The following is an 18,487-nucleotide window of genomic DNA, read 5'->3' on the forward strand; positions in this document are numbered from 1 at the left end:
GGCTTTCACTTGGTATAACTCTGACATCACATATGGTCTTTCCTGCTTCATTGTCTGATATAAAATAATCTATCAGAGTTTTAGTATCTCCATTCCAACTGTATCTTGTTAGTTTATGACTTAGCTGCTTCTGAAACCAACTGTTTATTCTCAAGCCATTCCTTACACATAGATCTAGAAGACTTTCTCCTTCTGGGGTCCTGTCTCCATAACCATGTGGACCTAGTATATTTTCATATCCAAGCCTGTCTGATCCACTTGAGCATTTAGATCTCCCATTAATATGATATTTTCCTCTCTTTCTATAGCTTCTTCTAAATCAGTTCGGAATTGTTCTTTTTTCTCTTCGTTACAGCCAGTCTGTGGGGCATACACCTGGACTACTGTCAGCACACTCGTGTTAAGAGAGATGTTCAGCTTAATAATTCTTTCATTAACATATATTACCTCACTGATGACATCAATGTCCTCTCTTAATATAAAATCTACATCATTTTTGGCTTCTGTTTTGTTTCCATTCCAATGTAGTTTGTATCCTTTTCATAGCTTTCTTGTTCCTCTTCCCTTCCACTTTGCCTCACTCAGGCCAAGAATACAGAGGTTCCTCCTTTCCATCCTATCTATCAGCTCCTCACTTCTGCCAGTCAGGGTCAGGATATTTAATGTTCCAATTCTGTGTTTTGGACTCTTTCTTTTGGGCTTCTTCTCAAAACATCGTACTTGAACATCAGCCTTATGGTCATCATACGTTGCAGATGTTTGAGAAGATCTGTCTAACCGGTATTTGTTTTGTGATCCGAGGCTCGTTTTGTAGTTGAAAGCAATCGATATAACCCTTCAGTTGACTTGCTAAGCTTAACACTGCTGGGGATTTTCTGTCAGGGGTATTCTCCCTCAGCCTTTGGCAGTCCCCTACCTCACTGCAAGGCAGCAGCTGATGAATTTATGTGTCATTTCCTACACAAGGGTCACATCAAAACTTCTAGGGGAAACTCCCCCACCCGTAGCTGTTGGTCTTCCCCTAGTTTGTCGGGTTTGGCATCGGCCGCCCAACCCTCGGCCAGACAGTCGCAGGTAGTACCGTCTACTGTCGCATACGGTAGCAGGATCTCTCCTGACCTGACATTTTCCAGTTTCCTGTTATTTACTTTTATTCTTTCTGTCATGGAACTTCTGGCACTATCCAAGCGCATGATAGCATACCTAACCTAAACAAAGCACTCTCTTATCTCAATTACAGCTGTTCACTCAACTGGTTATATGCAGCCATGTTGTTGCAGTGTGTTTACATTCAGTCAGATGTCTGTTATATCTAAGGAAATCGTATTAAAAACACTTTATTTTAGCATTCCATGCATGTTAATCGTATCTAGGAAACCTAGGGAACTCACTGGTTCCAAGAAGTTACATGTTTAGCAGACAGATGACTGAGTAAGTCGGTTTGAAAGTCAAGTACGCTCTACTATGCAACTCGTTGGGGACAACGTGCGACTGCAGTACGCTTTATTATGAAACCCGCGGGAAAGAGTTACAGTGCAAACACATCTCCAAGGGCTTTGCATCCAGTGTAGGTCACTTTTAATTTTGTGTGTTGGATTCTCATTTCGTTACGTCGCATTAGAACCATTACTTGTTGGTTTTTTCCCTTTTCTTACAGATGATGAAAGTTCAATTTAACCTGGCAGATTAATCCTCTAACACGACTATATTTCTTCCCTTTGGAAGAGCCTTGAGAATTGTTTATAGGATAAGCAGGCACATACTGTATCAACTTTATCAAGAACAACACGAGAACCATGAAGGGTGTTGGTTTATGAAGGTCATACAGATGCCACACCACAACAGTATTTGATAATTGCAAATCAGCTTAATATTAATACCATACTTGAACTTTTACATGATATTCACAAGACAAGATTGGATGTAACATGAATGTTGCTCATGTTTGAACTTTTAATATGTTTATTGTGTTGTTTTTAACCAGTTTTATGTTAGGGCATAATTTTTAAATAAGGTCTAATGCATTCGTATGATTTTAATCTGTAAGTTGAAGAGAATATTAATGGATTCTCGAATCATGTACTTATATATACTGTATTTATGTATTTGATTTATTTGCAAGTATACTAGACTTTGAATTGTGTTGAGAAGGTGGATCTTTAAATAATTAACAAGTGATTTAAGTCAATACGGACCATTGGTGGGCATTATGGTCAAAATTATAGATACCATAGCTATGTTACTCAAGATAATAGTTTATTCTGGACAGTTTTTGCAATTTGCCAAAAAAGCATGTAAATGGATTTGGCAGCTTTTGATACTAGGCACCTCAGTTCATGTAGTGGATTTAGTCAAATCTTAAAAATTGAAGCATGAGGCAGTGCTATTCTGGTTTCAAAGTTCCCGGAGGAAATCATGCTGATAATTCTTCATTATGTGGCACAATGTACCTGAGATATGAAATGGGGATACAATCCAAGGATTATCTTTAAATGCTGATGAGGTGTGTATAATATTGTGTGGCAAGCGGGGGAACAGTCAGCATCAGAAAAGGCAAGGGGTGAGGTGAGTGTAAGATTGGAGCATCTTCTGTCGCCAATCCTTTCAGGGAACCTGTTGCTCGGACAGGGAGTATCGCCACTTGCTGGCAGCCCTGACAGCACTCCATGCCATAGGATGCTTAGGTGGAGGAGTGGGGGCAGCGCATGATATCATTGTCCTTACAGCATCAGTTACCAACTTTAAGGTTTCAGGTGAACTGTTTTTAAAAGCAGATTTATAATAACAATTTTTTTAAAAAAAAATCAGTGCAGTATGGTGTAATATGTAGTCTTGTATCAAGGTAAGAGTTGGAAAGGAATAAATAAGTGTCATTTTAAATTGTGGAACGGTCTGTATACTAGACAGCAGGGCCTCTCAAAATGCCCAAAATCTCTAGCATGCAAACTGAGGCGCAGAGGTCTTGTGCACCGTGCATCGATCCCATTCAGCTCTGCTCGGACCAACGCTTCGTCTCTGGGCTACTTGGCTAAGCTTGGCTCAACTCGGCTCGGATTTGAGCGCTACGGAGCAAGTGAGGAAGAGGGAGACAATTAATTAAAGTCTATCAGGTTCCACCTTTTCAATACTAATACAATGTTGTTGGATGATAATGTTGTAAATATCATCCAACAACATTGTATTAGTATTGAAAAGATGGAACCTGATAGACTTTAATTAATTGTGATCTCAGTTCAATACGGACAAATAAGATGAAGTTCCTTACGTTTAATGAAGAGGGAGACAGGCGGAGTGAGCGACACGGGCGTGGTGAAAGAGAGAGACAGCGCTGTTGCTCCAAATTGAGGAGTGGGGGTCTGCACTCTGGTCAACCAAGCGAAGTCGTCTTTTGCACAGTGCAATGCACTGGTGCATGCACCCTGAGAGGCCCTACTATACAGCATGGCATTGATATAGCATTCTGTGAGCTGTCTCCGCATTCCTTCTCCTTGAAAAGGGTCATAGTTTAACACTGGCTAGATATTTTTAGTATTGAGGGTTGTGTGCTTTTTTTTTTTTCCCCTGTAGAAAGTTAATACGTTTATACCTATTTTTGCCTTGCAGGAAACTGAAGAAATCTTAGCCGATGTTCTGAAGGTGGAAGTTTTTCGACATACTGTGGCCTCGAATGTGCTGGTTGGTTCCTACTGCGTCCTCTCCAACCAGGGTGGTTTAGTCCACCCTAAAACAAACATTCAAGATCAAGATGAACTGTCATCTTTGCTGCAAGTTCCTCTTGTGGTAGGTCCTTCTCAGTAGTTTACTTGTAATATCTGTCCATTTATATTTAATATGTATACATGTGTATGTTCAGTCATCATCCCAAAGGATGGTTGGATCCTTAACAGCTCCACCATTAGCTATTGTAGATGGCTTAGGTATCACTGAAGAGTGAGTAGTGAGGAGTGATGTAGTTTCCTCTTGCTTTCCTCATTGGACCAGATTATAACAATTTTTTAAAGAAGTCTTATCCAATACAGTATGATGTGTATTGTGTATCAAACATAATATACAGCATGAAATGGATATAACGTTCTGGAGCTGTCTTGCATTGCTTCTTCTCGTAAAGTGTTGAAATTTAGCACGGATAGGCTCTAGGAAGAGGTCTCCATGATGCCCCTCAGTTACCGCATTTCTTCGAATCAAAGACGACTTTTTTTTCTCAGACTTGCATGTGAAAAATCAAGGGTCATCTCTCATTCGCGATTTAACAGTAATGAACACCACTGGCAGCTACCATGGTAACCAAGCTGCTTCTTTTCACCGTCCACATGCCCATGCATGTGCACAAAACTCATTGACATCAACGTTCGTCCACGTCTTTATTATACATCACTAGCCGTGGCAGCCGGTTGTACACTGCCTCTGTGTAATGTCGCTCGTTCTCAGGAAATAGTGAAAAGTGAACGACATTCTACTAGCCTCTTTAAAAACGTTTCTCAAATCGCAGATTGGCATCAAAACATTAGGCTACTCTTTGAGCTGATTGCAAGGTCAATCGCAATATATTTTTTTTCTTTCTAGTTTGCTTTACGTTGCACCAACACAGAGAGGTTTTATGGCAACGATGGGATAGGAAAGGCCTAGGAATGGGAAGGAAGCGGCCGTGGCCTTAATTAAGGTACAGCCCCAGCATTTTCCTGGTGTGAAAATGGGAAACCACGGAAAACCATCTTCAGGGCTGCCGTCAGTGGGGTTCGAACCCACTATCTCCTGGATGCAAGCTTACAGTTGCGCGACCCTAACCGCATGGCCAACTCGCCCGGTGGAATAGCAAGGATGCGACCCTTAGAATTCTTAGAAAGGTCACTGTTACTCAGTGGCAGAGTTATAACGAGTCTACTATACCCAAGGCTTCATAAAAGTAAGTTTAATAGAAACAATATTTCCGTGATGGATCGTCGTGTTGTAGAGACATGTAGAATAGGTATTGCCGGCAGATTTTCAATGGGTTCTTGTCGATATCATGATGCCAATTTTAAGAGAATGGTTATTAAATGAACACAAGTATGAAGGATGAGTTTTCCACCTAATCAATGCTTTATTTACAAAATGTTTAAAAGTTTGGGTGTGTTGTTCAGATTTCATCAATGTTTTAAATTAAGATTGTAAAGTGTGGTGTACCAAAGTGTTTAATTTACCGTATTTACGCTAATAATACTTGCTGCCGAATAAACCCTAATTTTAGAAAGGACCTTTTTGAAAAAATTGAAATGAACCAAAATTCCTTCCATCGAAAGAGTAATGTCGGCATAAACAAACATTTCGTACCACTCCTTGAGTTCTATGTGGTATTGACGCAAATATGAACATAACAGATATAGCTACTTTGCTTGAATTGCTTCAATATACTTGAGATGATAAAAATGCTTTATCACTGCTATAAAATATATTTGACATGAAAGTTAACAAGTAGACCTTTTTATGTGACAGGTATTTCATCAATCTGAACTTGCAATAGGATTGATTCGCTGTAGATCAGAAGATTCTTTGTCTGTTGCATCACTAGAATCCTCTCCTAAATTACATACAAATTCCACACACTCCACGTCTAAACAACTTCCGACATGCGGTCTCTTTTTACTCGGCTAGTTACACGACCGGTGGTGGATAATTCTTTTTGTGCAATGTAAACACTTGAAACACACCTGCGAACTCATTTGTTAGTTTTGCGATACAGTAAAACCTCCTTAATTCGAAGTCGTAGGGACGCAAAAATGTAATTTTTGAATTACATGATTTCGAATTAACCACCAACTCGTAATTCAGAAACAAGGCCCTACACCCTGGCTGTGCAGTAGGGGGCGACTGGGGAAAAGCTGTCCATGTTGCGGGCACTTCACAGCTCGCCAAGGTATTATTCAGTATAATGACCAGATTGTTGAAAAGGTACATGACTGCAGAAATCTGTAAAAAACACCCAATCTATGCCTAGTGTTGACCACAAGTAACATTTCTTGCTTTACTAAATCCCATCTGAATGAAAATTTTCTTTTTTAATCTTTCCAGGATGTGAAATAGTATATCAGGATGAGTATGCATTCAATTATGATTTCTATATGGTTTGGAAAATAGCTATCTAAAATCTACTGAAATATGAGATTTTTATATTTTTTGTGGAGCTTGCTGCACTAAAATAACTGTGCTCAGATGAAATGCACTGTGTAACAGTACTGACTGAACTGCTACGTGGACTGGGATCTATGGTGTTATTCTGTTGATTTGTCCCTCCAAAATCTGACTTCCTTTTTAAAATCCTACAGGGAGCCTTTTCAGTCTTAAAAAATAAAAATACATAGGCCTATTGGGTCTACCATAAGCAAAACCTTATCATTGATAAAAAAATAAAATGAAGTAATACAATATCTCATCTAAATTACTTGACCTACAAGTACCTTTTTTAGATGATCTGGAAAGTCAAACAGTGTTGGCACTGAATCATCTTTCTGAATTTTGTTCCCTTCAGATTGCCAAAAACTTGCTTCTGTGAAGTGAACTGAACAAAGTTTATGGGAATCAGGAGGAACAAACTTGTCTCTTTTAACAGCAACAAGCCACTTCGACAGAAGTTCAGGCTTATTCAATGGAAACCTGTAAGCAACATGTCTAAAAATAATAGCCATGTATTCAAAATCAAAGAAATTTATATATTTCTATCTCCTTTTTTTCTCAACCATTCCTGGTACAATGACAGAACATTCTCCCATTGATTTATCACAATATACTCTTCTGCTTCATAAATAGAACCTCATGTGATATATTTCAGAACAGAGTGGTGGAGCCAGCAATCATTCACATTTCACTACATTATTTTACATTTTGAAAATATTCTTCCTGAAAAAACTCACTACACTACTACTCTACCTCAAAATTCTAAATGTATCTAACAATGAAAAGAATACCTAGCTTAGTTTAAGTTTCTCTGAAAAATACAATATATTAAATTTAAGAGAGGAAAAATATATCATTTAGGATGCAAAATTCCCTCTCATACTATTCTCACCTTAAATACCAATATTAGGCCTACTGATTTTATGAACTCGAACTGAAAGGAGATTTTCTGAGCACAAATTAAAATTGAAAAGTGTTTTAACTTTTCTATTACAGGAACATCATGATTCACATAAGGAAGAAGACAAAGGAGTTTGAATATTAAGCATATATGAATATAACAGTTAAATAGGTAGTTTGATTAGTGTTTTCTAGCACAAAGTAGGAGTCAGCCTAGTCAAACTTCTCTGGAACAGCATATTTAACAAATCTTTTATTATAAAGGAGATGTGAAAACATGGATAATGATATCAATAAATCATTTTTCTGATAATTGTTAATAATATGAAGCCACAATTTAACCTAAAATAGATGGGTTTACCAAGCTTTATCAATCATATTTTTCGGATTCTAGGCCCGTGTTTATCGAAATTTTAATACTGGGTACACACTCTATAAGAACAAAATGTGCGCTTTTTGAAAATAGTTGTTTAGTTCTTAAGAATTGTCCCGAATGAAATGAAAAACGCCAAGAAGAAGAAGCCTAAACGTTGAGAATGCCACGTCCATACATCCCTGAATCCACGACTCTGTAGCCCATTCTCGATTGTGGTAATTTTATAACATTACAATTCCTACTCGCTTGTGAAAAGAAATACCAGATCCTTTCTGATACCGATTTGTGCAGTTGAAAGCTGCACAAGAGGTCACCATCGTGAATAGTTCTCCACTCTGCACTTACGACTTCACTTAGGCCTACTCTCCTTTAATATCACCAATCAATGTAAGCTCGCACTTATCATAAAAATACTTGTCAATACTACAAATTATCACTTTATCACAGAACACAACCACAGATCTGCTAACCGATAGGAATCACCAAGAAAAACACATGAGAAACTGTAAACACGTGTTAACCATGCATTCAAAAGTGAAGTGCCCACAACATGGCGGTGCGCGGAGATATTCAATTTTCCACATAGCACCAGTGCGCTCTGCGAGTCTAGATAAGTAATATTAAAGTCTTTGTTCAGAAATGCCAACCCTTGCCGCATCTCAAAATATTTTAAGTATTGTAAGACCCAAACATAACCTCATGCAATGAGAGAAAGAAAGAAGGAAAGAAGGAAAAAACAATATTCAAAGACGAAGGCAAATTATGTTGGCTCCCCTGTGCAAGTGCCTTATGTTTGGATTACCGTAAGTTTTACATTTTTAGACGCCTTGTACTTGCACGGAAACATTGTGGCCTATTGAACTTTCCTACCTACGAGGGGAGGAAATCTTTCACTTCCGTCTGCGTTGCAACACAGTACAGTGACCCCATCTCCTTTAAAACCAGAATTCCGTTGATCTCGGCATTTAAAAAAATGCAGTTTCATCGGCATTGGCAATATTGTTCGGTGCATACGAATTGATTATAATTATGAGCCACGCTTTTTTCGCCAACTGTCTGCATCGCCGTTGTTGGCGGATTCTGCTTCTCTGCATACTGCCTGTTATGTGTTGTGGCATTCCTTAAAATGCTGAATACAAACTAATCCTGATTTCTTTCAAACTTACCAAATATGAAACACATTGTGGACACACCGAAGCGAATGAAAGTGCGGAAAGCTACCCCTGCAGTTTCCGGAAGATGGGTTCTATCGTGACGCAGAGAAAATTCGAATTTAAATTACTCTGTAAAATACTACTTTAAAAAAATGTAAAGGCAGTTTTGAATTAAAAGTTGGTATTGTTTTCCATTTAAATGACAAGGGGACAGTTTTCTTCCATCTGAGATCACACAAGGCATATCTGTACACCCAACATCAAAAACTACATGACCAGGAGCTTGTTGACAACCTTGACACAAATAAAATCTGCACCCCCATTTCGTGCCTCGGTTTTAAAAAAATGTGTGTGTGTGTGTATATATATATGTGTGTATATATACGGGGATTATTCACGTAAATACAGTATTGTTGGTTATATGTGTACATGTGTCTTCCAATTGTAGCATGGCTGAAGATGACCCAATATATACGGGGTCGAAACTAGTTCCAGTTTTATAAGACAGTATACAAGCTTATGGTATTGAATAGGTGGACCCTTCTGTACTCTTTGATAGTGGTTATTAAACATGCAGAAATAAAGAAAATCGTGCAGCCACAAGAATATATGGCATAACTAAAGCCAATGTTTGACATTGGCGTGAAGACAGATAGTCTAAAACTGCATACTGTAGAAGAAAGGCATTCAGTGGCTCGCAACACGGATGCTTTAAAGAAGTCAAAGATTAAATGGTGAGGTATGTGCGCGAAGAAACGCAATGTCAGAAGGTCATAAGACGAGATGCGATACGAATGTGGACTTGCGAAAAGGAACTCCCTGAACTTTCAAAGGCAGTATCAGATACCTCTAATGAAAATGATTCGGGAAGTAAGTAGGATTTTCATGATACTTGTGTGTGTTTTTCCCTCAAATTATAAAATTTGTTATAAATAAAATTATGATTTCACAAAGCACATTTAACCTGATTTAATTTTTTTGAAGGCAAAAGTGGGGATCATCTTGGATTTGGATAAATTCGGTATGTTTATTTTGCTGTCCTGTATGTTAACATACTCAAACTAGTTTTCGAACAGTTTGCTTTACGTCGCACCAACGCAGGTAGGTCTTATGGCGACAATGGGATAGGAAAGAGCTAGGAGTGGGAAGGAAGTGACCGTGGCCTTGACTAAGCTACAGCCCCAGCATATGCCTGGTATGAAGATGGGAAATAGCAGAAAACTATCTTCATGGCGACCAACAATGCAAGTTGACAGCAACGTGAACCAAACCATGCCGGGACTGATAATGTAATCCTTTTACGTTGCTTCTGTGCAGGTAGCAGGTAGGGACCCTTTTCGGAGGCAGTCTTACCCAGGGAGTGGCGCTCCTACCTGTGTGAGTCCCAGAGCACACTGACTCGGTAAGGGTCCCAGCGCATGGTTACGAGTGAAGACCTCAACGACTTCTACAGTGGAAAAGGTGGACTTCGGTATGGTGGAGATGGCGGAAGATGCAGTCCTGTATTCAGGGATTAATATGAGTACAACCTGCTGCCTTGTAGGTTGAGGTGACTGGACACCAAAGGCTAAGGGAGAAAACCCTGAAGGAAAATCTCAGTCTGTTAGGCTCGGCAGGTCAATAGAGGGATTACTGAAGAAGTTGCTTTCAAGAATAATACGAGCCTTGGATGTAGGAATTCACAAACACATCAGTTTGGTGCGAATGCCGGTTTACAGCCTGATGTTATACCAGCTACCCAAACCAAATGAAGACAAAGTATAGAGTGGGAATTTTAAATTTCCTGACATTGACAAACAAAACTGAAGAGCTGTTCGATCTCATGGAAAGAAGGAAACTTCTGATCATGGGCCTTGAGTGAAACAAAGTGGAAGAAAACTGGGAAAATGAATATCAGTTTGGACTATAGACTCTACTGGTCTGGAAATGAAGTAGTCTAAGAATGGAGTAGGATTTTTAATACATAAAGTCATAGATGCTTGTAGTGAAATTGAGTTTGTTAGTGAAAGGATAATTAAGTTATCTGTGAACTTAGGAGGGAAAAAGTACAATGTGATCAAAGTCTATACTCCACAGGTACTATGCTCTAAAGAGGAAAAGGCCAACTTCCTTAATAACTTAGAAGAACATACTGAGTATGACAATCGAATTGTAATGGGTGATTTTAATTCACAAGTTGGCTCAAACGAACAGGATATGAATCCACACTGGGTCCTCATGGAATGGGAAACAGAAATGAAGAGGGAGAATATATGCAAGATCTATGCATGAGAAACAACCTGATAGTGAGCAACACTTGGTTTAAAGAAATGGACTCCCATAAAATCACAATATATAGCCGGGATGATAATAGATTATATTCTGATAGATCGAAATGTATGGAAAAATGTCAATGATGTCAAGGTCATTCCAAGTGAAGACCTTGGTGGAGACCATAGACGGTTGGTTGCAGTTATTGCAGAAAAAGACCTCCCACAGTGTGTAACAAGAGAGTCCCAGAAATAAAAACTTGACGACTAACCGAGCCAAATGTAAAGGAGGAATTCAGGGAGGTGTCTGCAGGTTGTTGCCGAGAGAAGAACTGAAATTGGTAGATGAAGAATGGGATACTCGAAATAAGATTGTGGTTGTTACAGCAGAAAAAGTATGTGGACGACAGAGTCAAATAAGAAAACCTAAAGAAACTGCCTGGTGGAATGATGATATTAAAAAGGCTATCAAGGACAGAAACCGTACAAGAAGATCCTTATATCAAGCAAGAACATGAGGAGATCAACATGAAAAAGAGGAGAGGCTGTCACTTTACAGAAAGAAAAAAATACAGGTCAAACAGTTGGTTGTAGCTGAAAAGCAGAAATGCAAGGAAGATCTGGCTACCAAAATAATGCAGGATGGAAATAAAAAACTGTTATACATTATTGTTAAGAATAACATCCTAATGGTGAGGCAGAGATGCCAACTATTACGATTTAATCGTAATAATTACGAATTACCCATCTTAATTACGCCTTTACGAATCACACACCACAAATTACGATTTTTTGTTTATTTTAAAATCTAAGTGTATGAAGTGTTCAAAAGAATGCACAAGGCGGCTTGAATTCTCAGAATATTATTTTCGGATTTCTCAGTAATAATTTATACCCCTTTCCTGTCCCTCGTTTAAGAATATTTAGAGTTTTCACGTGCTGAACGCAGTGTGTGCTTCCAGTTCCGGAAATATAGGCACCTGTGAAGTGGTATATCTTGCAGAGTTGTTGTCTTTGTTCGTCACATAATCAGACTTCCATGCAAGTATGCGAGTTCTTTTGTCTTTGTTTTGGCGGTAAAGTGGTGACAAACTCCATTTAATTGTGAATACTGTGTGCGTGACTGTTGAAGATGTATTTATTGCGATTTTGGTTGCCAAATTTACATATATTGCTCTTCTAGGATATATGCTAATCGTGTGTTACGAAATGCAAAATAATGAAATAATGAAGCGATTTCTTGTGCAGGAAAATACGTGTGATTACGTTACTGCGATTAGTGACGCTAGTAATAAATATAGTTGAAAAATTTAGGGAGGTATACTCGGAAGAATGGCATTGTTTAATGCATTCCTTAAAATCTCATTCACATGTGTTTTGTAGTGTGTTTTGGATGCGCATGATGAAGAAGAACAAGACTGAATTTCGTGCTAATATGAACTCTGAACTGTTAAGTGCTCTGTTAGTGCAGAGGATGCACATGATATGAAAAGAAAAAGCATGTCACCAGTGTACGTTTACCAAACAGGAACTACAAGCTTTAAATTAAATGATATTTAAGTTAGTAAGATCACGGGGGGGGAATCTGCGACCGACCGCCCCCCCTTGCCCTAACTGCTGCATTACGAATTACCTTTCTTGAAAGTTGGCATCTCTGGTGAGGTGACTTGGGATAAGACCAAAATATTACAGGAGTTCCAAAGGCACTTTGAAACTTTGCTGAACTGTTATGAAAATGTCACTCAATTAGATGACGAACCTTATGATTTTGGCAGCACAAATACCACTAGTCTGACATGGTTGGAAGTAGAGACAGCATATCTAAGCTAAAAAACAACACATCAACTGGATCAGATGAATTAAATGTTGAGATGATCAAAGCACTAGGAGAGGTTGGACAACAGTGGATGTACAGGGTACTAAATAGAATCTGCAAAGAGAATGTAATACCCAATGACTGGAAGCAAGGAGTGATCATCCCATTGTTGAAAAAAGATGATAGAAAGAAATGTACCAACTACCGAGGTATAACTCTGCTGTCACATGGCCTCAAAAATCTATGAATCCATCCTTGCGAGCATGATTAGAAAATATGTTTAACATACACTTGAGGAGGCATAACATGTTTAGACCTCATAGATCAACTATAGACCTCATATTTGCAACCAGAATGCTCTATGTGAAGTATTGGAAGAAAGGTAAAACACTGTGATAGTACATATATCACACCCCCGAATTATATGTAGAAGTTAGAGATATTATTGTCAGTATTCGATTATTATTATTATTATTATTATTATTATTATTATTATTATTATTATTATTATTATTATTATTATTATTTCATTTGTATATTTTGCCATTGATATTGGTAAGCTGGAAGATATCCACATATGTAGGTATGAGTAATTTGTTTTGCATGAGTGGGAAAACATTGCTGTAATAACTCTGGTAATTTGAATGAGTCATCTGGCTACCCCAGTGTCTGTTGTGATGTACTTGTGTCAGGAAATTCCATTTGTCATGTATATATCCCAGCCTGATGAGATAAGCTTGTTGTTGTACCAGGAAAGTTTGGTGATTCATGAAAACTCCCCAGAGTTTGTTATTGTCTTGGGAGGAAGTAGTAGTTCAGAGCAAGGTCTTGATTTGAGATCACTCATGATTGGCTGGTAAGCACCAATCCAGACGTATCATCTGAGAGGAGGGGGATGTTGATGTCTATAAAGGTTGATGATACGGCGGCAACCAGAAGATTGTATGAGACATGGTAAGAGACATTGTAAGGGTGATTGTAGAGGTGATTGTATAGGAACGAGAAGGAAGATAACTACAACTACAACTACAACTGACGCACTGTACGGGAAGGAAGTGGTGCTGATACACGGTACTGGAGTGACACGGCAGCAATGGACTGGACTTCAAACGTTCGTGGAGCGTAGTCGTGTTATGTTTGTGGAGAGTGCTTGCGCATTAAGTATTGTAGCACTTGTGGCGGCCTAGTATTATATGTTGGTGAAAGCTATCTCAGACTTTCCATAAATTTATATGTTGAGGATCGACAGACGTGTGTATATATCTTTACAAGTGTTAAAATATGTGAACACAGTAGTACAAGGTACAGTATCTGTGTGAAGTGATAACTGCCGATTATGAGAATCGGTAAGTCGAATTGATATAGAGACAGTGAAGGGTATTCATCTTCAAACATGTACATTGTTCATCGGACCATCTACAAATGGTAGCTTAGTTCTCACTTTCGTTTTCCCACGGTTTTCATTATTGTTGTTGTTGTAAATATGGAGTCTTCCAGCAATATTTTATGTGTGTATTATATGTATAATGTTGTATGTTGATGAGGTGCTCATGCACGGAATTTGTTCAGAATATAGTTAGCTATTTTAGAATCAGTGTTATTGATGAACCTAGGTGCAGTTCCTACCTAATTAGTCGTTTTCAGGAGGTTAGGTAAGGCCTGCAGCAGATGTACCAGTACGCAGCATTATGTACACGCCCTGGGATATAAAGTTTATCATGCTCTTATCTAAATTCGAGGGATCCATTCTGGTGAACTCTGGCGCCCATACTACGGACATTTCGGTTAATTATGCTTATTAATTTTATTAAGTTTTTGAGTAATTTTATTTATATATTTTTATTCATGAATTTATTTATTATTATCATCAAAAAATATTACAATTGGCTTCCCAACGTGTGGCTGAATGATTGGTACATCTGTTAGGCTTATAAGTGTAGGTGCACTTGTCAGGTGTGGTTGGAATTCTGCAAACTATGTCAGTGAAGTGTTTTATATATTTCATGTGTATTTTGGAGTATGAAGAAATGTTGTAGCGAGTCCAGTATTATAAAATTGAGAAGTAGAGAGGTTTTTAAAGTTGCTGGTACTAAGAATCAGGAGAAGAGAAGGCAAAAGAATTCCACCACATTGAGTTTATCTAATTTAAGTAAGAGTAGCAAAATGGCTGATAGTGGGAAGGATCTATTGGCAACGATGGGTGAGGAACCGAATAACCCGTCTCAAACTCAGCACGTAGGGGTTGTTAAGGAAACGGTTCAAGGGGAGGCTTTAACTTTTAGTATGATTAAATCGCTATTTAATGAATTGTCTAGTAAAATCGATAATCAGAGTGTTGAATTAAACAGTAAGAGTGATGAATTGTCCAGTAAGATTGATAGCAAGAATGAAGAGTTGAAGAGTGAATTGAGTTTTTTAAGTAATGAAATATACAGTATTAATAGTGAATTAAATTCAGTTAGTACGGAATTGTCCAGTAAGATTGAGAATCAAAGTAAGGAGTTAAATTTAGTGAGTGTTGAATTGTCTAGTAAAATTGATAGTTTAAGTAGTGCTGTGAATGGTAGAATAGATGAATTGAACCAGAAGTTTGACCATCAAAGCAGGGAAATTCAGGAAGTCAGTAATAAGGTAGAAGCTCAAAGCTTGGAATTGACTGAGAAAATTGAATGCCGATTTAATGTAGTTAGGAAAGAATTTGTTGAAAACAGCAAGGAATGTGATAAGAGAATAAAAATAGTGGAAGATAAAGTAGAAGAAATAGATAGAATTAAATCCAATCAGAACGTTTTAGCGAAGCGTATAGATGAGAAGAATGAGAAATTGGAGAAAGACCTTAAGTCGGTAAAAGATGACCTCAAGTCAGTAGAAGGAAATGCCAGAATGGTAGTGGAAGAAGGAATTAAATCATGTCATGTGAAATTAAGGCAGGAGATCAGTCAAATCCAATTAGGTAGCAGCATATGTAATAGGTACGTATCTTGTACGAAGGACTCTGAATTACCCAAGTTTAATGGTCGGCAGTTCAATCCGATGGAATTCTTGAAAACGGTGGAGAAACGGTTTTCTAAGAATCTTGACGATGGTTTGATTGATTGGAGTATGGTTGATGAGCTGTTGGATGTTGCATTTGTTGGAGAAGCTAGATCTTGGTTTCAAGTTTATAGACAGGGTATTTCGAGTTTCGAGGAATTTAGGGAGAAATTTAGTTCTAAATTTTGGAGTGAAGCTATTCAGGGAAGGGAAAGAGATCGCGTGCTATTTGGCAAGTATAAACCTCAGGAAGGTGTATCTATGACGGAGTATTTCTTAGCGCATGTTCTGATCAGCCAGAATATTGAAGGTCTAGCATCGGAGAGAGATACAGTCCGCCAGATGTTGAGGCATTTTCCTGAGAAGGTCGGATTAGCTGCATGTATGCAGAATATTGTTACGATTAAAGAATTAGAGCAGCTGTTAGAGAGGTTTGATGCTTTGGAAGGGCAGGGGAGGACCAGGCAAAGTGAAGGTAGGAATTACGGGGATAATGGGAGACAAGGTAATCAGCTAGGGGGAGATAGGAATAATCAGAATTTCAGTCATTCTAGGCAAGGGAATCAGGGTGGTAATTCCGGAAGGGGAAATAGACAGTCTAATCAGGGAGTTAATCACCAGGAATATTATGGCAGAAGACCTAATCAAGGGGAATCAGAAAGTAGGGGGCGTACGGATCAGAGACCTCCAGATCAAGTGCAGAGACATGATAATAGTGAACAGTCCATGTCAAGTAATTTAAACCGGAATCGGACTTCTTAGTTGGGTCAGATAGGCAGTCCGATACCGAAATTCCTATTCACGTGATGAAACAGGTAAGTTATGATTTAGACGTGAAAGAGGAATTATTGAATGACCCTGTGTTTTGTGTTCAGGGAGATTTTGAGAATAGGGGGCGTGATGAAAGTAAGAAAGATGTGTCGGATGTCTTACTTTGTGCTAGTGGTGATGGTAATAGCGGTGTTGCGATCGATAATCTTGTGGAAGTTTCTGAAATTGAAAGTGAAGTTTTTTGTGAAGTTGATGAAGGTTGTTTAGTAAGTGAAATGTGTTCACGGAGTATACATCGTGAGGATGTTTTTGTTGATTTAAGTGTAAGTGAGGAGAGTAATGTTAGGTCCATTATGTGTGAAAATGGTGACTTTGAGATTAATGAAACTTCTGATAAGAGAGTCGAAAGTAGCAGTGTTGTTGGCATGAAAGTGGTGCAGGTAGCAGCTGATACGAAAGGTGGTGAAGATGACTTGATTGTTGGGTCATTAAGTAGTAATGACAGCAATTTCGAAGTGTATTATGGTAAGAATTTCTGTAATCGAGTGAGCGTGTGTGAGAATGAAGTGCGTATGTTTGACAAGCGTGTGTGTAAAGTTTTATTTAAGACTGAGAGTTGTGTGAATGATGTGAACGACGTGCTGTATGATAGCGATGTGGAATGTGTGAAAAAGTATGTGATCTGTTTGCTTGCATTAATTATGGTTTTGTGGAAGAGTAAACGTAGTGAGATTCCCGCGCATTTCAGAAAGAGGGATTTCCTTTTTATGAATGTTCCGAATGAAAGTTTGTATGATTCTTGTGTGACCGAATGGGATGAATCTTTGTGTGTGAGATAGAGTGGATTTTAGACGTAGTTAGTTTTTATTACGGTACGCATTCCTCGCTTATCGATGCTGATGTTAAGTTTATGTATAGTTTTTTTCATTTATATTAGGGTCCGTATACTGTGGACAGTAGAATAGGCAAGTGTGCTTATAGGCTCCTAACCACTGACAACAAGGTCCTTGTGACATTTAATATCTATAGCCTTCGCAGATATAAGAGATAGGATCTGCACCTTGGATGTATATATTATCAATTTTAATGTATGTGTACTGTAGTAAGAAGGGATTGTGTTCAATGCTATATGAAACAATCAGAGTTGTGTGTATATAGCCATATTATTATTATTATTGTTTGGACAAATTGTATTTCGTGTGTGCGAATACAATGCAGTAGACGCAATGTATATATCATTATTACAGTAAATTATGTGTTAAGTTATGCCATTATAAGGTTATGTATGAAGTTCTGTTTTATGGTGAATCATAATATATGATATCATCGATTCACCAAGGGGGCGTTATGTGATAGTACATATATCACACCCCCGAATTATATGTAGAAGTTAGAGATATTATTGTCAGTATTCGATTATTATTATTATTATTATTATTATTATTATTATTATTATTTCATTTGTATATTTTGCCATTGATATTGGTAAGCTGGAAGATATCCACATATGTAGGTATGAGTAATTTGTTTTGCATGAGTGGGAAAACATTGCTGTAATAACTCTGGTAATTTGAATGAGTCATCTGGCTACCCCAGTGTCTGTTGTGATGTACTTGTGTCAGGAAATTCCATTTGTCATGTATATATCCCAGCCTGATGAGATAAGCTTGTTGTTGTACCAGGAAAGTTTGGTGATTCATGAAAACTCCCCAGAGTTTGTTATTGTCTTGGGAGGAAGAAGTAGTTCAGAGCAAGGTCTTGATTTGAGATCACTCATGATTGGCTGGTAAGCACCAATCCAGACGTATCATCTGAGAGGAGGGGGATGTTGATGTCTATAAAGGTTGATGATACGGCGGCAACCAGAAGATTGTATGAGACATGGTAAGAGACATTGTAAGGGTGATTGTAGAGGTGATTGTATAGGAACGAGAAGGAAGATAACTACAACTACAACTACAACTGACACACTGTACGGGAAGGAAGTGGTGCTGATACACGGTACTGGAGTGACACGGCAGCAATGGACTGGACTTCA

General features: G+C 38.3%; 1 protein-coding gene across 1 annotated transcript in view; it reads left to right on the forward strand.

The window, feature by feature from the left end:
- Positions 1-18,487, forward strand: part of eIF6 (eukaryotic translation initiation factor 6) — a 110,148-nt gene that overhangs the window by 50,918 nt on the left and 40,743 nt on the right. The window contains exon 4 of the mRNA XM_067150778.2: positions 3,604-3,780. Coding sequence (XP_067006879.1) covers positions 3,604-3,780 — 177 coding nt within the window. The remainder of the gene's footprint in view (positions 1-3,603; positions 3,781-18,487) is intronic.

Source organism: Anabrus simplex, chromosome 7, assembly GCF_040414725.1.
Source record: "Anabrus simplex isolate iqAnaSimp1 chromosome 7, ASM4041472v1, whole genome shotgun sequence".
Classification (NCBI taxonomy): Eukaryota; Metazoa; Arthropoda; class Insecta; order Orthoptera; family Tettigoniidae; genus Anabrus; species Anabrus simplex.